Raw genomic sequence first — 17,649 nt, forward strand, 5'->3', positions numbered from 1 at the left:
AATAAGACTAAATATTAAAAATACTAAAATAAGGACAAATATAAAAATAATACAAATAAAAAACAGTAAAATAAATAATAATACACTAACACATGCTTTCCTGTGCTTTGAAAATTAGAAAACTTTCACATCACCTAACCAATATTTCTCTGGTTTTCAAATGTGCAATAAATGATGGAAGAAGGCCTCTAAATGTGGCCAAAAACATTTGTAATTTAGAATAAATGTTGCTGGAATAAACAAGTAAGGTGTTATTGTGTGCATATCTGTTAAAAGTTCCACTTTATTTCTTAACTTTGTTTTACAGTTTTTTTGTTTCACATTATACTCTGATAAATGTTTCATTAAACTCTTTGAATTAATTATAAATAATATCAGAAATTAGCTTTAATAAAACTAAATGGTTGCTAAATAATTACAACAGTAATTGAATTATTTGGCAACAGTATATAATTAAATTTTTTTTTCTTATAATATTGTTTAAAGTATTACATCATCATTATGAGATTTTAAATTACTATTATTTCCATATAAAGGTAGCATAATTTTAAGGTAAGCAAAATAATAATAATGTTAAAACAAAATGTAATATATATATGCATTAATGTTTTAGTTAAATATGTCGTATTATTTTGCAGCCATAGTCGTGAAGTTGAGTGTAGGGTGAGCAAGACAAAAGAAAATTGGAGACCATAAAAACACATTCATTCACTTTCGGGTCCTCACTCGAACTCTACTTTATTCTTTATTGGTGTTGTTAACCTCATTCCAAAAAAGACGAGATTAACAAAGTAAATTAGAGAAAAATATATATAAAGTTTACAAAAATTTAAAATATGTTATATATATATATATAATAAAATAATATGAATTTGACTATAAATATTCTCTTTTTTTGTTGATATTTTAAATGTTTAATTAAAATTTTAAAAATATCAAAAAATATATATTAAAAAAAATGCACAATTCAAAAATACTTCTTTTATCTTCCAATAAATTAATATCATAATTTCTTTACATTCAGGGATCATTTCAGTACCTTGATTTTTTTTTACATTCAAATCCATATTTTCTGTGATCATGAAACAAGTCTTTAAAATCAATAAGTTTGATTTATTTATTTAGAGAATCTTTATTTATTAGAAACTATTTATTCATTAAAATAAACAAATAAATAGATTGGATATAAATAAATATTGAAAAATGCAAATTTCATATATAAAAAGAAAGTTTCACAGAAATACAAATTTAAATCATCTCCTGAAAGTTATAAACACTTATAAACTTTAAATAGACTAAAAATTTAACTCTGGAATGTTATGTCTATTTATGTTCATTCTTCAGAGTTATTTTAGTTAAATTTTATTGAAATTAAGATACAAGTCACATATTGCAATTTATAATTTCATACACAAATATTTATTAGCAGAAATTTATTTTTATTCACATTAATAATTAAAAACTAATAATCTTTTTGAAAATTATTCTGATATTGAATCATCAGCAATTTCACATCAAAATTAATTTCAGTATTATCTATGAAATAATTTAAATATAGACTAAAATAAATAATCCTAATAATTCAATATTTCCAATGTTGGAAAAAAAAAAATTTAAACAGCCATCTCATTCAACATGGTTTTCTTCATGTAAAGACAAATGTGTAATGTGTAGACATTTAAACTGAAATTTTACACTGTTAAAAAGTTGAATTAATATTCTTAGTCATTCATGTTAAATAATTTTTATTCACTCACTTTTCTAATGTGGAAGAAACAGTTGATGGCAACCATGGTTTCCAAACAGTAACAATTTCATTATAGAGCCAAGAAATTGAATCTTTTCCCTCTATTTGAGGAATTGGAAAGCTACAAAAAAACATTTTAATTTCAATTTTTTTAATATACTTTATTATATTTAAAATAATATTTAGTAATTATTTAAAATAACATATTATACTGAATATAACTTCCTCAAAACATATTAATAAAATTCTTAACATATTAATAAAATGAAGTTTATTGGGAATGTTAATTGAGACAGAGCATTAGCAAAGCCTCTTCTATGTCGCTTACAAAACTGTGTTTGTTCTCAAAATCTGTTTGATTGATTTTGATTACACTTTTCCATTTTCCATTAATTGCAATGAGGAATCCAAAAATTTAATAAAAAAAAATGGGGTCTATGACTTCATTTTCAAGATATAAGATTATATGATGAGCGTGCGTGACTTTGCTGTGCAATGTTCCATAGTTGCTAGCATGAATCAGAATCAATTGTATAGAATCAGAATCAGATTTGTTCTCAAAATTTAATGGGTTGATTTTGATAAAACTATCATTTTCCATTAATTGAGACAAGGAATTCAGAAATGTAATGTCGGTCCATTTAAATGTAAAAAAATCCAGCAACGAGTTGCTTAATTTTCGCGGCAACATTTAAAACTGCATGTGACACCATTTGTTACAATTTTTCTTTAAAATCTTTTTATATTTTTAATTATTATAAAATGGCAAAAAGCTTAATTTTGATAGTAGGTATGGGCTTTATAAAAAAAAATTGTAAATGCTAATAAGTAAAATCACCATTAAGTCCAACCCTACTTGAGATATGACACAAATTCCCTTTATCTTCCCACCTCATTGACCTTAAATCACCAAAATTTAATAGCATCAATCCCCCTAATACACAAAGCTCCCTGCAAAATTTCAGAAATTTCAACAAAAAGCACAGGAGTTAAGCTTAAAAGAGGGTAAACAAAATCGTGCCCCCACAATAACATCCATACAAACAAAAAACACCCAGATTTTTTTCATTTCTCGACGTTTCAAGGTGCCAAGTCCAAAAATGTAAAAATCTAGGGTCATTTTTTGACTGACCACTATACTTTCCTTCTGTTATACATAACAGAGCTGGGAAAGTAAAAATAGGAGTCTAGGACTTTGTTTTCAATATGTTATACAAAGGTATTAAAATCATAATGCTTGTGCTTTCTCATGCAACAGAATTTAGACCTAAAAGTAAAAAAAAAAAAAAAAAAATGTGCGCGCTTAATAGAAAATAGGTGCAAAAAATGAACAAAACAGTTGATGGCAATTGCTTTGTTCTTAAATTGCATCTCCGTGTCAGCAAGTGCAAGGATCATCTCTGTACATGGCCATGGAAGGACTGCCAATTGCCTCTTCTGTGGCACAAAAGAATTGCCTCTTTTGTGGCAACAAGTGCAAAGTTCACCTGTCTGCATCCATCAGATTTAAGGATTGCTTCTCTTATGCCTAAGAGGTGAAGGGATCACTTCTTTCTTTTCGGTTCCACCTCAATTCTATTGCAATATGACAAAGTCACGCAATGTCCTAGTATAAACAATTTATTAGCTTTAAAAAGCAATATTTTAGGAGCATTTCAGTTTCATTTGATGTACAACCTAACATCCTTATTCAACTTATTGGCACTGGAAATCAAAAAATATATTATAGATTTCAGAAATGTAAATGTTATAAGATCTCAAATATCCAGTGACAATTTTGTCCCTCTCCATAGCATCACCTCTGTTAATATGAGTCTTTGGACAGGGTACAAACCCCTCATTAAAATTTGTTTAAAAAAATAATATATAAATATATATATATTTGTAAAATAAACACAACATGGATGAATACAAAATGTACTTCCAAAGATCGACTGTTTCTGTTGAGATCAGAAATTGGCATCAGGTTAGAGAGGTTTCTGCAATCTAACTTGGTCTTACATGGAAAAAAGTGCAATACCAATCAGAAAGCAAAGATGAGAGTCTGAGACCAATTGGAACAAATAATCAGAAGACCATGTCAATAAAAACCCACATCTCAAGGACATGAGGCTCTTTGGCAGGTGTTCTTTCCAAAAGGCATGCACTCTTGTCAAAAACTAGTCTTTCTTGTGAAGTTCCCTCTAAAATTTTCATGTTCTCCTCAAAATAGCCATTCTTCCTAAGATCTACTAACCTGTAGTCTTGTTTTGTGCATTCACCACTAAAGAGTCATCCTTATCAAGGACTAGAAAAAAAAAACTCAAAAGGTGACCAACAAATCTTTGTTAGCCCAGCTGGCTGAAGAACACCATCCAGTTCAAATAAAGAATCACCATGCATCTTGGACTTGCCAGATGTTGACTGTGTAACAAACCTATTTTGTTCTGGTTCTATTGTTACATTGATATACCAACAAAGATGCAAGAAAGCTCCTTTCTAAAAATAAAACAGGAGTCCTTTCTCAGTGTCCACAACCACCTACGTTTGTGTTCACCCACCATATTGGTATTTTGACCTATTAGTTTCAAAAATAGGGACTAATCTCATAAAAGAACACACATTAAAAAAGAAAATTAAAATTTCATATTTAATTTATTTCAAGTTAAGTTTTTAATTTTTGTCATTAGAAAATACAGTAGAGCATCGATTATCCGACTCCCGATCAACCGTCACATTGGTTAACCGACTACATTCTAGTCGGCAAATTCAAATGTCCGCTAGTGATGTGGCGCTACAATATTTGGCTGTCTTGGCTACTTTAATATTATTTTTGTTAAATTTTTGCGTGTTTTAGCTGGAAACACTGGCTCGACCATGAAAGGGAGGCCAGTATTTAAACCAGGCTTAATTTTTTATTTTTTCTTTATTTCTGTATTTATTTTGTGCAAAATAAAAAAATATTTTAACGATGATTATTATTTTTAAAAAAATTTTGTTAAGCTTAACATCGATGAAAATTCAATGCGAAGTAGGTTAATAGCAATATACTAATATGCTTATTACACGGGATATACTAATATACTATACTGATAATGTATTTTTTCATACTTTTCGGTTATCTGTTTTTTCAGTTATCCAACCAACCTCAGTCTCCAATTGAGTTGGATAATCGATGCTCTACTGTACATTTAAAATATTTTTTATGTTAAAGATTTAATGATTTTACTTTCAATAGATACTATACTTAAATCAATTAATCTAGTTTGACTTATAAAACTTCTTAAATAGTTTATCATCATAAGTTTAGAAAATGCTCAAAAATAAAATTTTTTATTTCTAAGCATGGAATGTCACAGAAAACCATAGTTCCTCTTGAAGAAAAATTTCAAGAGGAAACAAAGAAAATTTTTACATGTCAGTTCCATTTTCCAAAATGTAGATCATCAGAATTTCAAGATGGATGGTAATATGATTGATAAGAATTCATCTACTAGTAATGATATCATATTGTTCTTTATTTGTTCCTATTTATGTATTGTTTCAAAAATTAAATATCAATAGATATGTAAAAGCTTTATAATATGGATAGGTTTAATGAATGATGGTAAGTTGACGTTCCAGGATGTAGTGAGTGAAAACAAAGCTAATGAGTAAATGTTGTGTATTATGTATTAGAATGTAATTATTGAAATATGTTTAAATAAAATACAACAAGAAAGTTGATAAGGAAATTTTGAACCTAAAATGTTTTATTTGTTATTAGACAATATACATACATTTGTTTCTTATAAATGAAGACATGTTGAATCTTGCATGTGTACACACAATGCATGTTATTCAGTTTTTCTTTAAATGATATTTATTATTAAAATGTAAGTCTATTGTATGTAGATGTATAAATAAGCTTACCATAATATTTTTTTCTCAAACTGGGACAATTTTGAGAAAATACTCACAACAGAAAATTAAGCCTACTAGGATAAGTACCTATGATAAGTTATTAATATTTATCACTAGTGTAAACTTTTTAAAAATTCTTTGTCACTTAAATCGGTACATTGACAATACATTTGAGGAAGTTCCTATTGCTTGCCTTATGTTTTGCACATTTCAAATGATTTTCAATATTTGAATTCCCACCATGAGTTACTAAAAATTCTGAAAAGCACAGTTCATATTTCACTTGCACTTGCAATATAATCACAGCCTTTTTTCAATCTCAATAAAAATATGGTTTTTTTTTGGCATCTTAGAGATTAAATGAATTTAATATACAGTACGATTATTTCGTACTGTATATTAAATACCGACTAGCAATTTGAACTCGACTAAGATATGACATGCACAGCAATGATGTGGTCAGTGTAAGTATCAGTATTGACGACTCTAATTGAAACAAATATCTAAAAAAATAAAATAAAAATAAAAATATCTGGATCTCATAGGCTACGTGCTATTATAAATTCTGTGAAAAAATAAAACATCTAAATTCATTAGGCCATATGCTATAAATTTTGGGGAAAACATCTAGACAACATTAAAAGTACTTAGATCTAGATTAAGGTGACCAGACATCCTGGACAACCACAATCAATCTTACAGTAAGAAAATTTTTTATCTTGACAAATAAAATTCGAAGTCACACTCAAATAACAAATATTTAGTGAGACAAAATAATTCATCAAAAACTGGCTATAAATATAAATTCCATTTTATATAGAACTAAAAATGATCATTTGGTTGTATGATGATTTTTGTTTCTAGTTTTAATTTGTGATTAGAAAAATGATTTTTTATTTTTTTTTAAAAACTGTAATAACTGAAGCTATACATCAACCAATGCCAAATATTATCAGGCTAGAAACAGCTATAACATTAAATAATTTATAAGACAATTTGGCATTAGAGTTAGGCATTAGGTGCCATCTCTTGATAAATAATTTAAAACTACTGGAAGAAAAGAATCAGCCCAGAGCAGGACTCAAACCTGAAACTCCTGATTACCGTGCAGATGCATTGCCAATTACGCTACCCGAACCTCCGATCTGATCTCCTCTTCCAGCATATATAAGCTTATGTTATAACCATCGACGGTTATTACATTGCCAGCTGAAGATGCATCCAGAGCCCACGTCCTGTAAACATCTCCCAAGGCACTCAACCGGCCATTGCAAACCCTGGCTCGGCGTATATAAATAAACAAATATCATTACTAAACCTGATATATCTAAAGCTATACACCAACCAATGCCGAATATTATCGGGCTAGAAACGGCTATAGTATTAATTTATATTTATATGGTTGGTGTATAGCTTTAGATATATTGGGTTTAGTGATGATGTTTGTTTATGTAATAACTGAAGTTTGAATTTCTTTTAGAAGCTATATTATTTAAAATTATAAGCTTGAGATAAATTATTTATTAAAAATAAAAACATTACTGATATTTTACTATATTTTATAAAAAAAATAAGAATTTTATGGAAAACATTATCTAAAATAACCAGCGATATTATTTTATAAAATGTATATTTAATTTAAAAACAAAACATAACTGAATTATATAATTTGAAACCTACCTATTAACTGGAAAACTTTCGTGATTTCCTAAGGCAGGATATACAGGTATATTTTTCATATATTTCATCATTATTTTAGAAACAGATTGTAAAAGATAAAGTTGTTCTGCTCGTGTTTGATTCCAAACATCATGAGCAGGAATATCTCCAGTCCAAATTACATAATCAATCTACATCAAAAATAAAATATTTTAAGAATTTTTACTATCTTAAAAACAAATGTATTTTCAATTAACTACCTAATTAAACCATTAGAATCTAGAACTTAACATATTAATTATTAATAGGACATTTTTTAAGAACAATATCAATTAAACTATATAAAGTAAAAATATTAATATTTGATATATTTACATAATGTTTATTTTATATATAAAAATACTTGTGTTTTTAGGCAAGAGAAATTTAAAATATGTAAAAATTAAGAAACCATAATGTAGAAATAGTTATTTATTTTTTTTATTTATTAATCTTAACATGCAATCCACAGAAAACTTTTATAATCATTTCTAACTCAAAGTGCTTAAAAAGTCATTTAAAAAATTAAGAAAAAAATAACTCTTCAAAATCTTTTCCTTACAAGACTTACCACTGACAGTGGCAGATGATATCAGTGGGAACAGTCTTGTAGACAAAAATCATAAAACTGCTAAATAATCTTTTATTCAATTAATGCACTATTACAACATTTTCTTTCGTCTTACCTTTGATTAATAAAAATAAACTTTTAAATTATATATTGATTAAATAACTGTAAATAATATAAAACTAATATTCTTAACAAAACTTATAAAAGTATTTTTTTCTTAATACTATCAGGTATCCACTACGGTTCATCTTTCCATAACTGTTTTCTAGTAAGTCCAGTTTTGGTTCCAGTGACAAATTAAAAATCCCCATGCACTCTTTTACCAATACATATATTTAAATGGAATAATAAATATATGTATAGGTGAAACAGTGCATCAAGATTTTTAATTTATTGCTGGAACCACAATTGGACTTAGAAAATAGCTAAGGAAAGAGGAACCCTAGTGGATATCTATTTAATACGGTAATATTACAAAAAGAAAAAATATCTACTTAGTTGGCCATAAAAAAATATAATAATTCTTTTATGATTTTAATTTATAAAATGTAACATAAAGGAGCATTAAAAAGCCTTGAAAAAAAGCAGAGGTTGAGCCCCTTAGTATAAAATAAAAACCTATTTTATGCTAGGAGGCTCAACCTTTGCTTTTTTCAATGCTCAAAAACACTAACCTTGTGATTTTCAACAATGTGTTTTAGCATATTTTCTAAAGTCCGAAGAGGAGTATCACAATTTCTATAATCTCCCCATTTTCCAGCTTTTTTATCAGGATTTATTGTTTGATTATCTGCAGATCTACAGCAAAGAGGTTCATTACATTCAGCATTGGATCCTTCCATATAGTACTGATCAAAATGAGTATCTGACAAATGAAGAACTTTGATAACAGGTGCATTTTTCTGCAATTAAAAAAATTATGTGTATATATATGTATATACGAGGCGTGTTTTTAAAGTACGTACCGTTTTAATATAACGCCGCTGGAGCGCTGCAGTCGGCACTTAGTGCATGCACGCTGTGTACCTACATCTGTTGGGAAGCCACAAACGCCATTACAGAGCCAGTCGACTGTGTTTACTGTTGTTTGTGTGTTATTGAAATGCCGCCGCTCATTGAGAATCCCGCCGACTGCGAAGTGCGTGCCGTTATTCGTTTTCTCAGTTCTAAAGGCTCGAAAGCGGCTGAAATTCATCGCCAAATCAGTGAAGTTTATGGTGAAAGCATTATGAGTGATGGAATGGTACGAAAATGGGTTAGGGCCTTTAGTAATGGCCGCACAAACATTCACGATGAGGAACAAAGTGGGCGACCTTCAGTCATTATTGACGATTTGATTGGAAAAGTGGACTGTAGAGTGAAAGAGAACAGATGATTCACGATTTCATCTTTATCTAAAGAGTTTCCTGCAGTTTGAAGAAGTGTTCTCTATGAAATTGTGACTGGATGATTAAATTATCGAAAGTTGTGTTCCCATTAGGTGCCGAAAATGTTGACGGAGGAGCACAAAACCAAACGTTTGGCCAGTGCATTGACTTTTCTTGAGCGCTACAGTGACGAGGGAGATGATTTTTTAAGCCGTATTGTTACAGGCGATGAAACGTGGGTAGCCTACATTACACCAGAATTGAAGCAACAATCCCTGGAATGGCGACATTCATCATCTCCAAGGAAAGTCAAGTTCAAGCAAACAATTTCTGCTCAGAAAATCATGTGCACGGTGTTTTGGGACAGATACAGAGTGTTGCTTGTTGATTTTTTGCCTCATGGTGAAACGATCAATTCGGCTGCATACTGTGAGACTTTAAAAAAACTGCGCCGTGCAGTACAAAATAAAAGGCAGGGCTTACTGAGCAAGGGTGTCGTTTTGCTCCATGATAATGCTCGTCCATATACAGCAAATCAAACTCAAGACCTAATCACGTCATTTGGCTGGGAACAATTAGACCACCCTCCATACAGTCCTGACCTAGCGCCGAGTGACTATCATTTGTTTCTGCATTTGAAGAAGCATCTGGCAGGGCAGTGCCATAACAATCACAACGAAGTCAAAACGACCGTTCTGCAGTGGTTGTCTCATCAGGTGGCAACATTCTTTGAGGATGGAATACAAAAGCTGGTCCCACGATATGATAAGTGTCTCGATATTAATGGGAATTATGTAGAAAAGTAGTGTAAAATATGGGCTTTCACATAAATAAAAATTTTGTTAAAAATGTTTGCTTGTTTTTTTTATATTTCAAAACGGTACTTACTTTAAAAACACGCCTCGTATATACATATATAATTATATAATTATCATTATTTAAGTACATATCTAATGTATAACTGAATGTTATACTACAATAAAAATTTTTTTGTAATAATTGTCATAAAATGTAAGCTATAAAATCTTATAATAGTTTTATATATTAATACAATTAATTACTGTTAAAGTATTTAATAAAAATTACACTCAAACCTGTTTTTGTGCGATTTTTTATTTGTGTGATTTGTTTTGTGCGGTATATGAATTTCAATCAAATTGGTATACCGCACAAAAAAAATTGCACACAAGAAATCGCGCAAAAACAGGTTTGAGTGTATAGAATATCATTACTATTGGTTAAAATTATATCACTAATCAGTAAAAATAAGTTGATAAAATGTAACTTAAAAATAAAACCATTTTTAATTAGTAATGACATAAAAATTAAGAAGTTAAAATATTTTTTGTTATACCATAAAAACCTGTCTAAAATGGAGACTTGCCTAATGAACAAAAAAACAAACTTTGGAACACAGCCATCTTCTATGTTAAATTTTACTACAAGCCAGAAACTTGTCTAATTCAGAAATGGAATAGGATTTTAGTGTAAAAATATAGTGAAAGATCAAGTATAGTGGAAAATTAACATTCTACTTTTAGACAAATAAGTGAAATAATCTCTAGGTATAATGGTCAATGCAGAGCATAACAAACTAGATTCCCAGAACAATTTTGAACCTTTTCAAAGAAATAAAGGTTATGTAATAAGGGGATATATGGACACAAGGTCTTCATTAATATTAGTCTTTGTTGGAATTAACCAGGAGTAGAATAAAATAAGTTTCCAAGGAAAAGTTCAAGAACAAACAACAAATTTAATTCATTGAAAATGATAAGGTTATATAGTGCTGCCAATTTTCCTTGTATGGAATAGTTACTTAGTTATGAACTAGTACTGAGTATCAAGAACAAGTTGATTAACACCATTGGTAATTACAGAGATTGAAGTTAACAATTAGAGTATTAAAATTCCCTGGGAAGTTAGATCACAGAACAACACGATCTTGGTTTTACTGTAATGCAATTAGAATTTCTGACAGCAGAGTGAAACATTAGTTTTTGGTACTCAAGCTGGCTTGTTTGCACTTGGTATGAACTGATAATTATCATATCTGAAGTATTCAAATGCCTAGCATGGGTTCTCAAAAATGAGAACTTTTTAGAATCAAATAGTTCTCAATTCTTGCTTTTGAATGATCCCATTTTCAACTACAGTCACTTTGTATACATTAAATTAAACCTATTAATAAAAAAATCTTTTTAATGTAGCATGTGATTTTACTATAAACAACTGTCTGAAAAAAGGAAGAAAAAATAAAATAAAATCTGTTCAAAACAGAAACCTTCCAAAACAGAAAACAAAATTTGATACAATTCTGGTTTTACACATGTTTTTCTGTATTGCACTATTAAGTTTACTAATAGGATAATAAATAAAAGATAAAATATTTTATATGTTACGCTAAAAAGCACAAATAAGTTCATTTTTAATTTTAGTTTGACTCTAAAAGTTATTTTTATTATTTCATTTGAATTTTTGAAAATATCTTCGAAAATTAATTACCTTTAAAAGAGCATGGCTTAATAGAAAAAATACAAACTGATAAGCACTGATTAGCTTATTTTTATTTTATAGTTTTGTACAAGTGTTGTGTCACTTCTAATCAATACCATTTTTGGTTAATGTTACCCTAGGTATCGAAGATGGCGGCTCGTCTCCAATTCCAGCAATCAGAAGACAGGGAACAGTGAGGAATTATGGTAATTTATTAGAATAGGTTAGGTTAGGTTAGAATGTGCGACCCCACTGTTCCCTGTCTTCTGATTGATGGAATTGGAGATGAGCCGCCATCTTCGATACCTAGGGTAACATTAACCCCATTTTTTATAATTAAGTAGACTATGTTTGAATAAATATTGTTCATCATTTGATTGCCTTTTAATTTTATTTTAGCCATTAATATACTTGAATAATAATTCTAAATCAGTTCGGCCTAGGACAAGCTAGTTTGGCCTGAAATTGGGTTTGGCCGGTAACATATATAAACAAAAACTTAACAATCAGGTAATAGATTCAAATTGTTGAAGTTTGAAAATTCAGTTCATGATTCTTATCAAAAGCATCTGAAACACTTATTTTAAACTTTTCAATTGTAATTCTAAACTTTAAAACAAGCTTTTCTTACAAATTTTTTATAATAATAATCAGTTATAATTTTGGTTTAGTAAATTATAGCCATTACATATTTATTGCAAAGGTGTTACATTAATCAAAGAAAATAATAATTATTTGCTTTTATACCATATTTATTCAGAATCACCATCTCTTAAAAATTAAATAAAAATTTTCTAATTATTGGATATTAATTTTTACATAAATAAAAACAGTTGTAAATTATATGTTAGGGCTTATCATATTTACAACTGTTTTTGTTTATATAAAAATGAATATGTTAAATAATATTAATGTAAAGACAAGAAGTAGAGTTATTAATAAAGATAATTTTTAGTTTAATTCAATAGTTTAGAAATTCAAATAGTTCTAGAAAAAAGGGTAAAATCTATAACTCTGTAAGCTGGGTAAATGAATTACCAATAACTTATCAATTACTTATTACTTATCAATTTAGACAGAACATGTGCAAGTTATTTAGGAGATAATTAAAGATAAAGAAAACCTAACTTGAAGCATATCTGTTTAGATAGTGGAGGTACAAGTAGAAACCTTGTTCCAAGCAATTTTTTTAAATAGTTTTTTTAAACACTGAACAAAATCTAAAAAAATTAATTACTGGTAGTAATAGTAAATAATAATAATTATTAAATTAGCTAAGTATCCAAGTAATTATTAAATGAATTATGAGGAAAATTTTGTTATTAGATTATTTCTAGTAATAAATGTTTTTCAGTAATTAACATAAAAGTAATCCAATTAAAATCCAATCATTTTGGATCTGTTTAACTAATAGTTAACTTTTTAAATTTTATCTAGTGATTCAGCAAACTGTTTAAATTCTGAAATATTCTTATATGGAATTAGATAGGTATAAATAATCATATCTGAAAAGTGTTGTGTAATAACCTAACTGGTCAATCAACAAAATTTAACAAGCAATTCTTAAAAGGTAAAGTTAAAGATAAAATAAATAAAATTGGATAATTTTATTTTTGTATATTTTTCAATTGAAGTAATTCATCCATTTATTTAATCATCAAGCGTCTTCACACAAATTTCTCTCTTTTCTTTTACACAAATTTTATAATTTGGGCATATATCAGGAGCAAACCTTGTCATGGTTTTAGCCACAACTATCATAAATATGTGAAAGTCACATCCTCTATTGGGTCAATATTTTATATTATATATAGTCAAAATACTAGTTATCACTCACTTTATTTTGCTGGTACTGTTTTCTCTCTGTCCTGTTTGAAGACTAAGAGTATTTTTTCCAAGCTTATCATAGGTTCAGTCAGGCCAATAATAGGGCAACCAGGTGATGAGGGACAAGGCTGACATATCCAGACAAACTGTCCATGAAAAATTTCTGATGATTTTATTGACCTGCCTGGATTCAATACAAGGTCTCCACAGAGTGGTAGGCTGGTACTTTAACTGCCTCGGCCATCTGGCTGAAGTTAGCTAGGTAAATTCATTTAACTCCAACATTATGAACTCTCTTAATTTTCAGTTGCCTGTTCAAGGTTAAGTTGAGAGTTATGCTTACAATCTGCATATATCAACCCCCATAATAGTCAGCAAACTTACAAATATATACAAGTTTATAAAATGAAACAGTATAAGTACATAGGAACCCCAGTTTGGTCACTGTAGGCATATATGAACAAATTTATATTATTTATTTATTTAAATTTATATTTATGTATTATATACATATTTAGAAAAAAATCATGGGGTGCTTCTGACAGTTGATGGTGTTGGTATGAATTAAAGTGTACCTTTTTGATTAGATTTAAGTGCTAAGTTTAAGATGGCAAGGTGGGAAGTATTTCTAATGGTAATAGCCAGTGTAGAACAAAACCCAGGTCCTCTCTCTCATTCTCCATTGAAAAGAGCACAGCTCCCTTTAACAAGAAGTAGCACTGCAGTTAAAGTGACTTAGTCAGCTAATATAGAAACAATGCTTCATATGCCATCTGGTGCGTCCTCTGGTATGAAGAAAAGGGAGAGAGTTCGTGAGGAAGAGAGAGAGATCAATTTTGAAGCTATGTTAGAAGTTTATGCTGATCTTATAAAAAGCAAAGACTGTTCAACTAGTTTTCCTGTGTCACATGACTAAGTTAATACAAGTATCACACTGTAAGATAATGGAACAACTATCAGAAGTTAAATTAGAGATCAGTTTAATTCATCAAGATATCAAAAAATTCAAAGCCAAGGTTGATATACTAGAACAGAAAGTTAAATTAGAAATGTCATTACCAGATATCAATAGGTGATTAAAACTACAACAGTACAATGCAAATAATTTATTAAATCTATCTAACGAATATAACTTGATAATATTTGGCTATCCCATGACAGATAATGTGGATATCAGAGAAGCTCTCTTAAATTTGTTCAGGGATTCTTTGAAACTCAAGAAGATAAAAGATAAAGAAATAACTGGATTATATTTTATATGAAAGGTAGACTCTTCTATTGTTAAAATAGAGTTAAGTTTCATCACAAGAAAAAATATCAAATATTGTCAGCTTTTTATAATTGTAAAAAAAGGGATCAATTTTTCATAATCAATTTTTCAAGAACCTATGAATGAGTTCAGATTTGACTCAAGAAACAAGAGAATGAAGGACAAAAATTTTACCTTTTTATATAAAGACAAAAAAGAAAAGGGTTAAAGGTAATGTTAAGGAATGATTTTATAATTTATAAAAACAAAATTTACATATATCTATACTAATGATGGTCTAATTGATGCTAAGTCGTTTTTGGATGTAGAAATCACTTAAATAACTTATTTTGTTTGGTCAAAGATATGGTTAATCAGAGTAGAATAGTTGACTTTGACTGTTTAGATTTTTAGTTGAGATCTTAGATGCATAGCCTTGTAACCAATTTTGTTGTTAATCTAGTTAATCAATAAATATTTTATTTGTTACAACCTGTCTTCTGTCAATTTAAAGAACCTGTCCACTTACCGACACACTCCCCCACTCATTTTTGCCCTCCTAGTCATCCGAAGTGACATCGAGATCAGGTTTCACCAACCCATGCAGTGTAAGTGGTCGGGAAGATTTAGCCCGACCCTCTGCTTATCTCACAGGATGCAGATTAATTCATATGAAATTGACTTGGATAGTTTGGAAGAGGTGGAAGTCAGGTGCTAAATCTGCCTATCCAGGGAGTGGAAATAGCTGAGATTATTGGTAATTTGAAAGAGAAAAAGCAGTGGGTCCTGATTTGATTTTGGTTAGTTTTTTAAAATGGTTACCAGATGAAGCAACGGATCTTCTTGCTCTTAGTTTTAATTATATCTACAAGAGAAAAACTTTCCGGATCTGTGGAATTTGGTTATTATAACTCTGGGTGATTTATAAAAGGGAGGACAAGTCAAATCCTAGTAATTACAGACCAATTGTTATTTTATCAATGCTTAGGAAAAGCTTTACAGCTATATTGGCAAACAGATTCAAACAATGGACAAGAGAGAACTATTTGAACTCTCCTTTCCAGTTTGCATTTGTTAAGAGAATTGGTATGAAAATAGCAATTTTTGTCGTTTTGTCGATTGTCCAAATTTATTTATTGAAGAAAAAATGCAAAGTTTATGCTGCATTTTTGGTTCTGGAAAAAGCTTTTGACTCAATATCTATAGAGGTGTTAAATAACAAATTAAAAATGTGTAGTGCAGGAGTCAATTTCATAAGTGCGATTAAATTTCACTTTGGCCATTACTCGATAATAATTAAATGTGGAGAGAATATATTTCCACCATTTGACATTCACTACAGTCTTTTACAGGGTGATCCATTGTCATCATACCTGTTTAATTTCATGACATAGATAAACAGTTTATTATAGAGGAGGATAGTTTCATAGTGGGAAATCAGATAATTCATTCAATCCAATATGCAGATAACGTGATTCTAATTTCTCTGACTAAAATTGGCTTACAATGAAAGCTAAATCAGATACAGTGTTATTTTTTCTCAATTGAAAATTAATCCCACAATAACATAAATTTTAATATTTCAAAACACCACAACTTTTATATACAAAATAATAAGTTACTGGTTATTGATGAAATTTTATTTGGGAATACAGTTTACTGCTATTTTATCATTTAAAAAGCACTTTCAACATGTTAAGAATAAAGCTATCAAAATAATAATTAATCTATTTACAGTAAATAATGAAAATCAACTCAATAAAAAGTCAATTTCAGTTCTTTTCCTGAATTGTATTAAACTCAATATGCCATGCTCTTCCAGTGTGGGGAATTGATTGGTTTAACCCACCTTGAGAAAATTCAATTAATTTAATAAGGAAATTATATTGTCTAGACAGAGCAGTTCCTGGTTATGCTGTGTCATGACACAAATACATAAGACTAGAACCTTTCTTGGTGATAAGGATCGTAAAATTTTATAAAAGAATTACTTGTAGTAATAATACTCTGATTAATTCTACTTTGATGAGCTCAAAAGAATATATAAGGTAAAAAGGAATTATCATAATAATTTGGTTTAATAAATTTAGTTTATTATTAGCTAGATTTGAGATTTCACATGTTTTTTCAGAAGATGACTGGAATTTTGGATTTACTATTTTAGTAGAAAATATGTTTAATACTGTATTGAACCAAGAAAGAATAGATTATCAAATTCAAAATATCATCCAAGGTATGCAAATAATTTAAATTTTCCTCTGTCAAGCGGTTTTATTAATTTACAAATTCCACACAAGATTAAGAGGTTTTACATGCATTTAAGATCAAACTGTTTTTATGTATTAGTGGACAGGTATTATTTGGATATTAAACATAGTTTGTGTAAATTATGTCAAGAACAATTTTCAGTTTATCATCTGATTTGTTTGTGTGGGCAGTGAAAAGCTTAGAATACAATTTGGGATTTCTACATTGTCATACTGTAAATTGAAGGAGGAATTTTACAGGGATCTATTTCAAACAGATTCTATTACGATAATAAGATTATATAATTTCTTCATCAAATATTCTACCCTCCAAAAAGATTAGCAAAGAAACCAATGATATGGTCTGTTTGGCAGTTGATAGTCACCCTTTATATAATAGGGAAATTTTATATTTATTTTCACAGAGTCAAATTTTAATTTATGAATTTCTTTATGTTTGTTGTGACTCTATTTAGAGTTTCCATTTTAACAGGATTAATTCCTAAATACACTAATAAATGATTTGATTGATATTTAGAAGAAAATTATATCTATACTTGTTTTTG

The 17,649-nt window shown here is 28.9% G+C and overlaps 1 protein-coding gene across 3 annotated transcripts in view; it reads right to left on the minus strand.

The window, feature by feature from the left end:
- LOC136988192 (sphingomyelin phosphodiesterase-like) overlaps positions 1-17,649 on the minus strand; it is a 62,501-nt gene that overhangs the window by 22,374 nt on the left and 22,478 nt on the right. For all 3 annotated transcript variants that reach the window (XM_067286026.1, XM_067286027.1, XM_067286028.1), the window contains 3 exons: positions 8,573-8,800; positions 7,310-7,479; positions 1,758-1,868 (listed from right to left, as the gene is read on the minus strand). In XM_067286026.1, the coding sequence (XP_067142127.1) occupies positions 1,758-1,868; positions 7,310-7,479; positions 8,573-8,800 (509 nt within the window). The remainder of the gene's footprint in view (positions 1-1,757; positions 1,869-7,309; positions 7,480-8,572; positions 8,801-17,649) is intronic.

This window comes from Centruroides vittatus, unplaced genomic scaffold (assembly GCF_030686945.1).
Source record: "Centruroides vittatus isolate TY-2023 unplaced genomic scaffold, ASM3068694v2 scaffold_324, whole genome shotgun sequence".
Lineage (NCBI taxonomy): Eukaryota > Metazoa > Arthropoda > Arachnida > Scorpiones > Buthidae > Centruroides > Centruroides vittatus.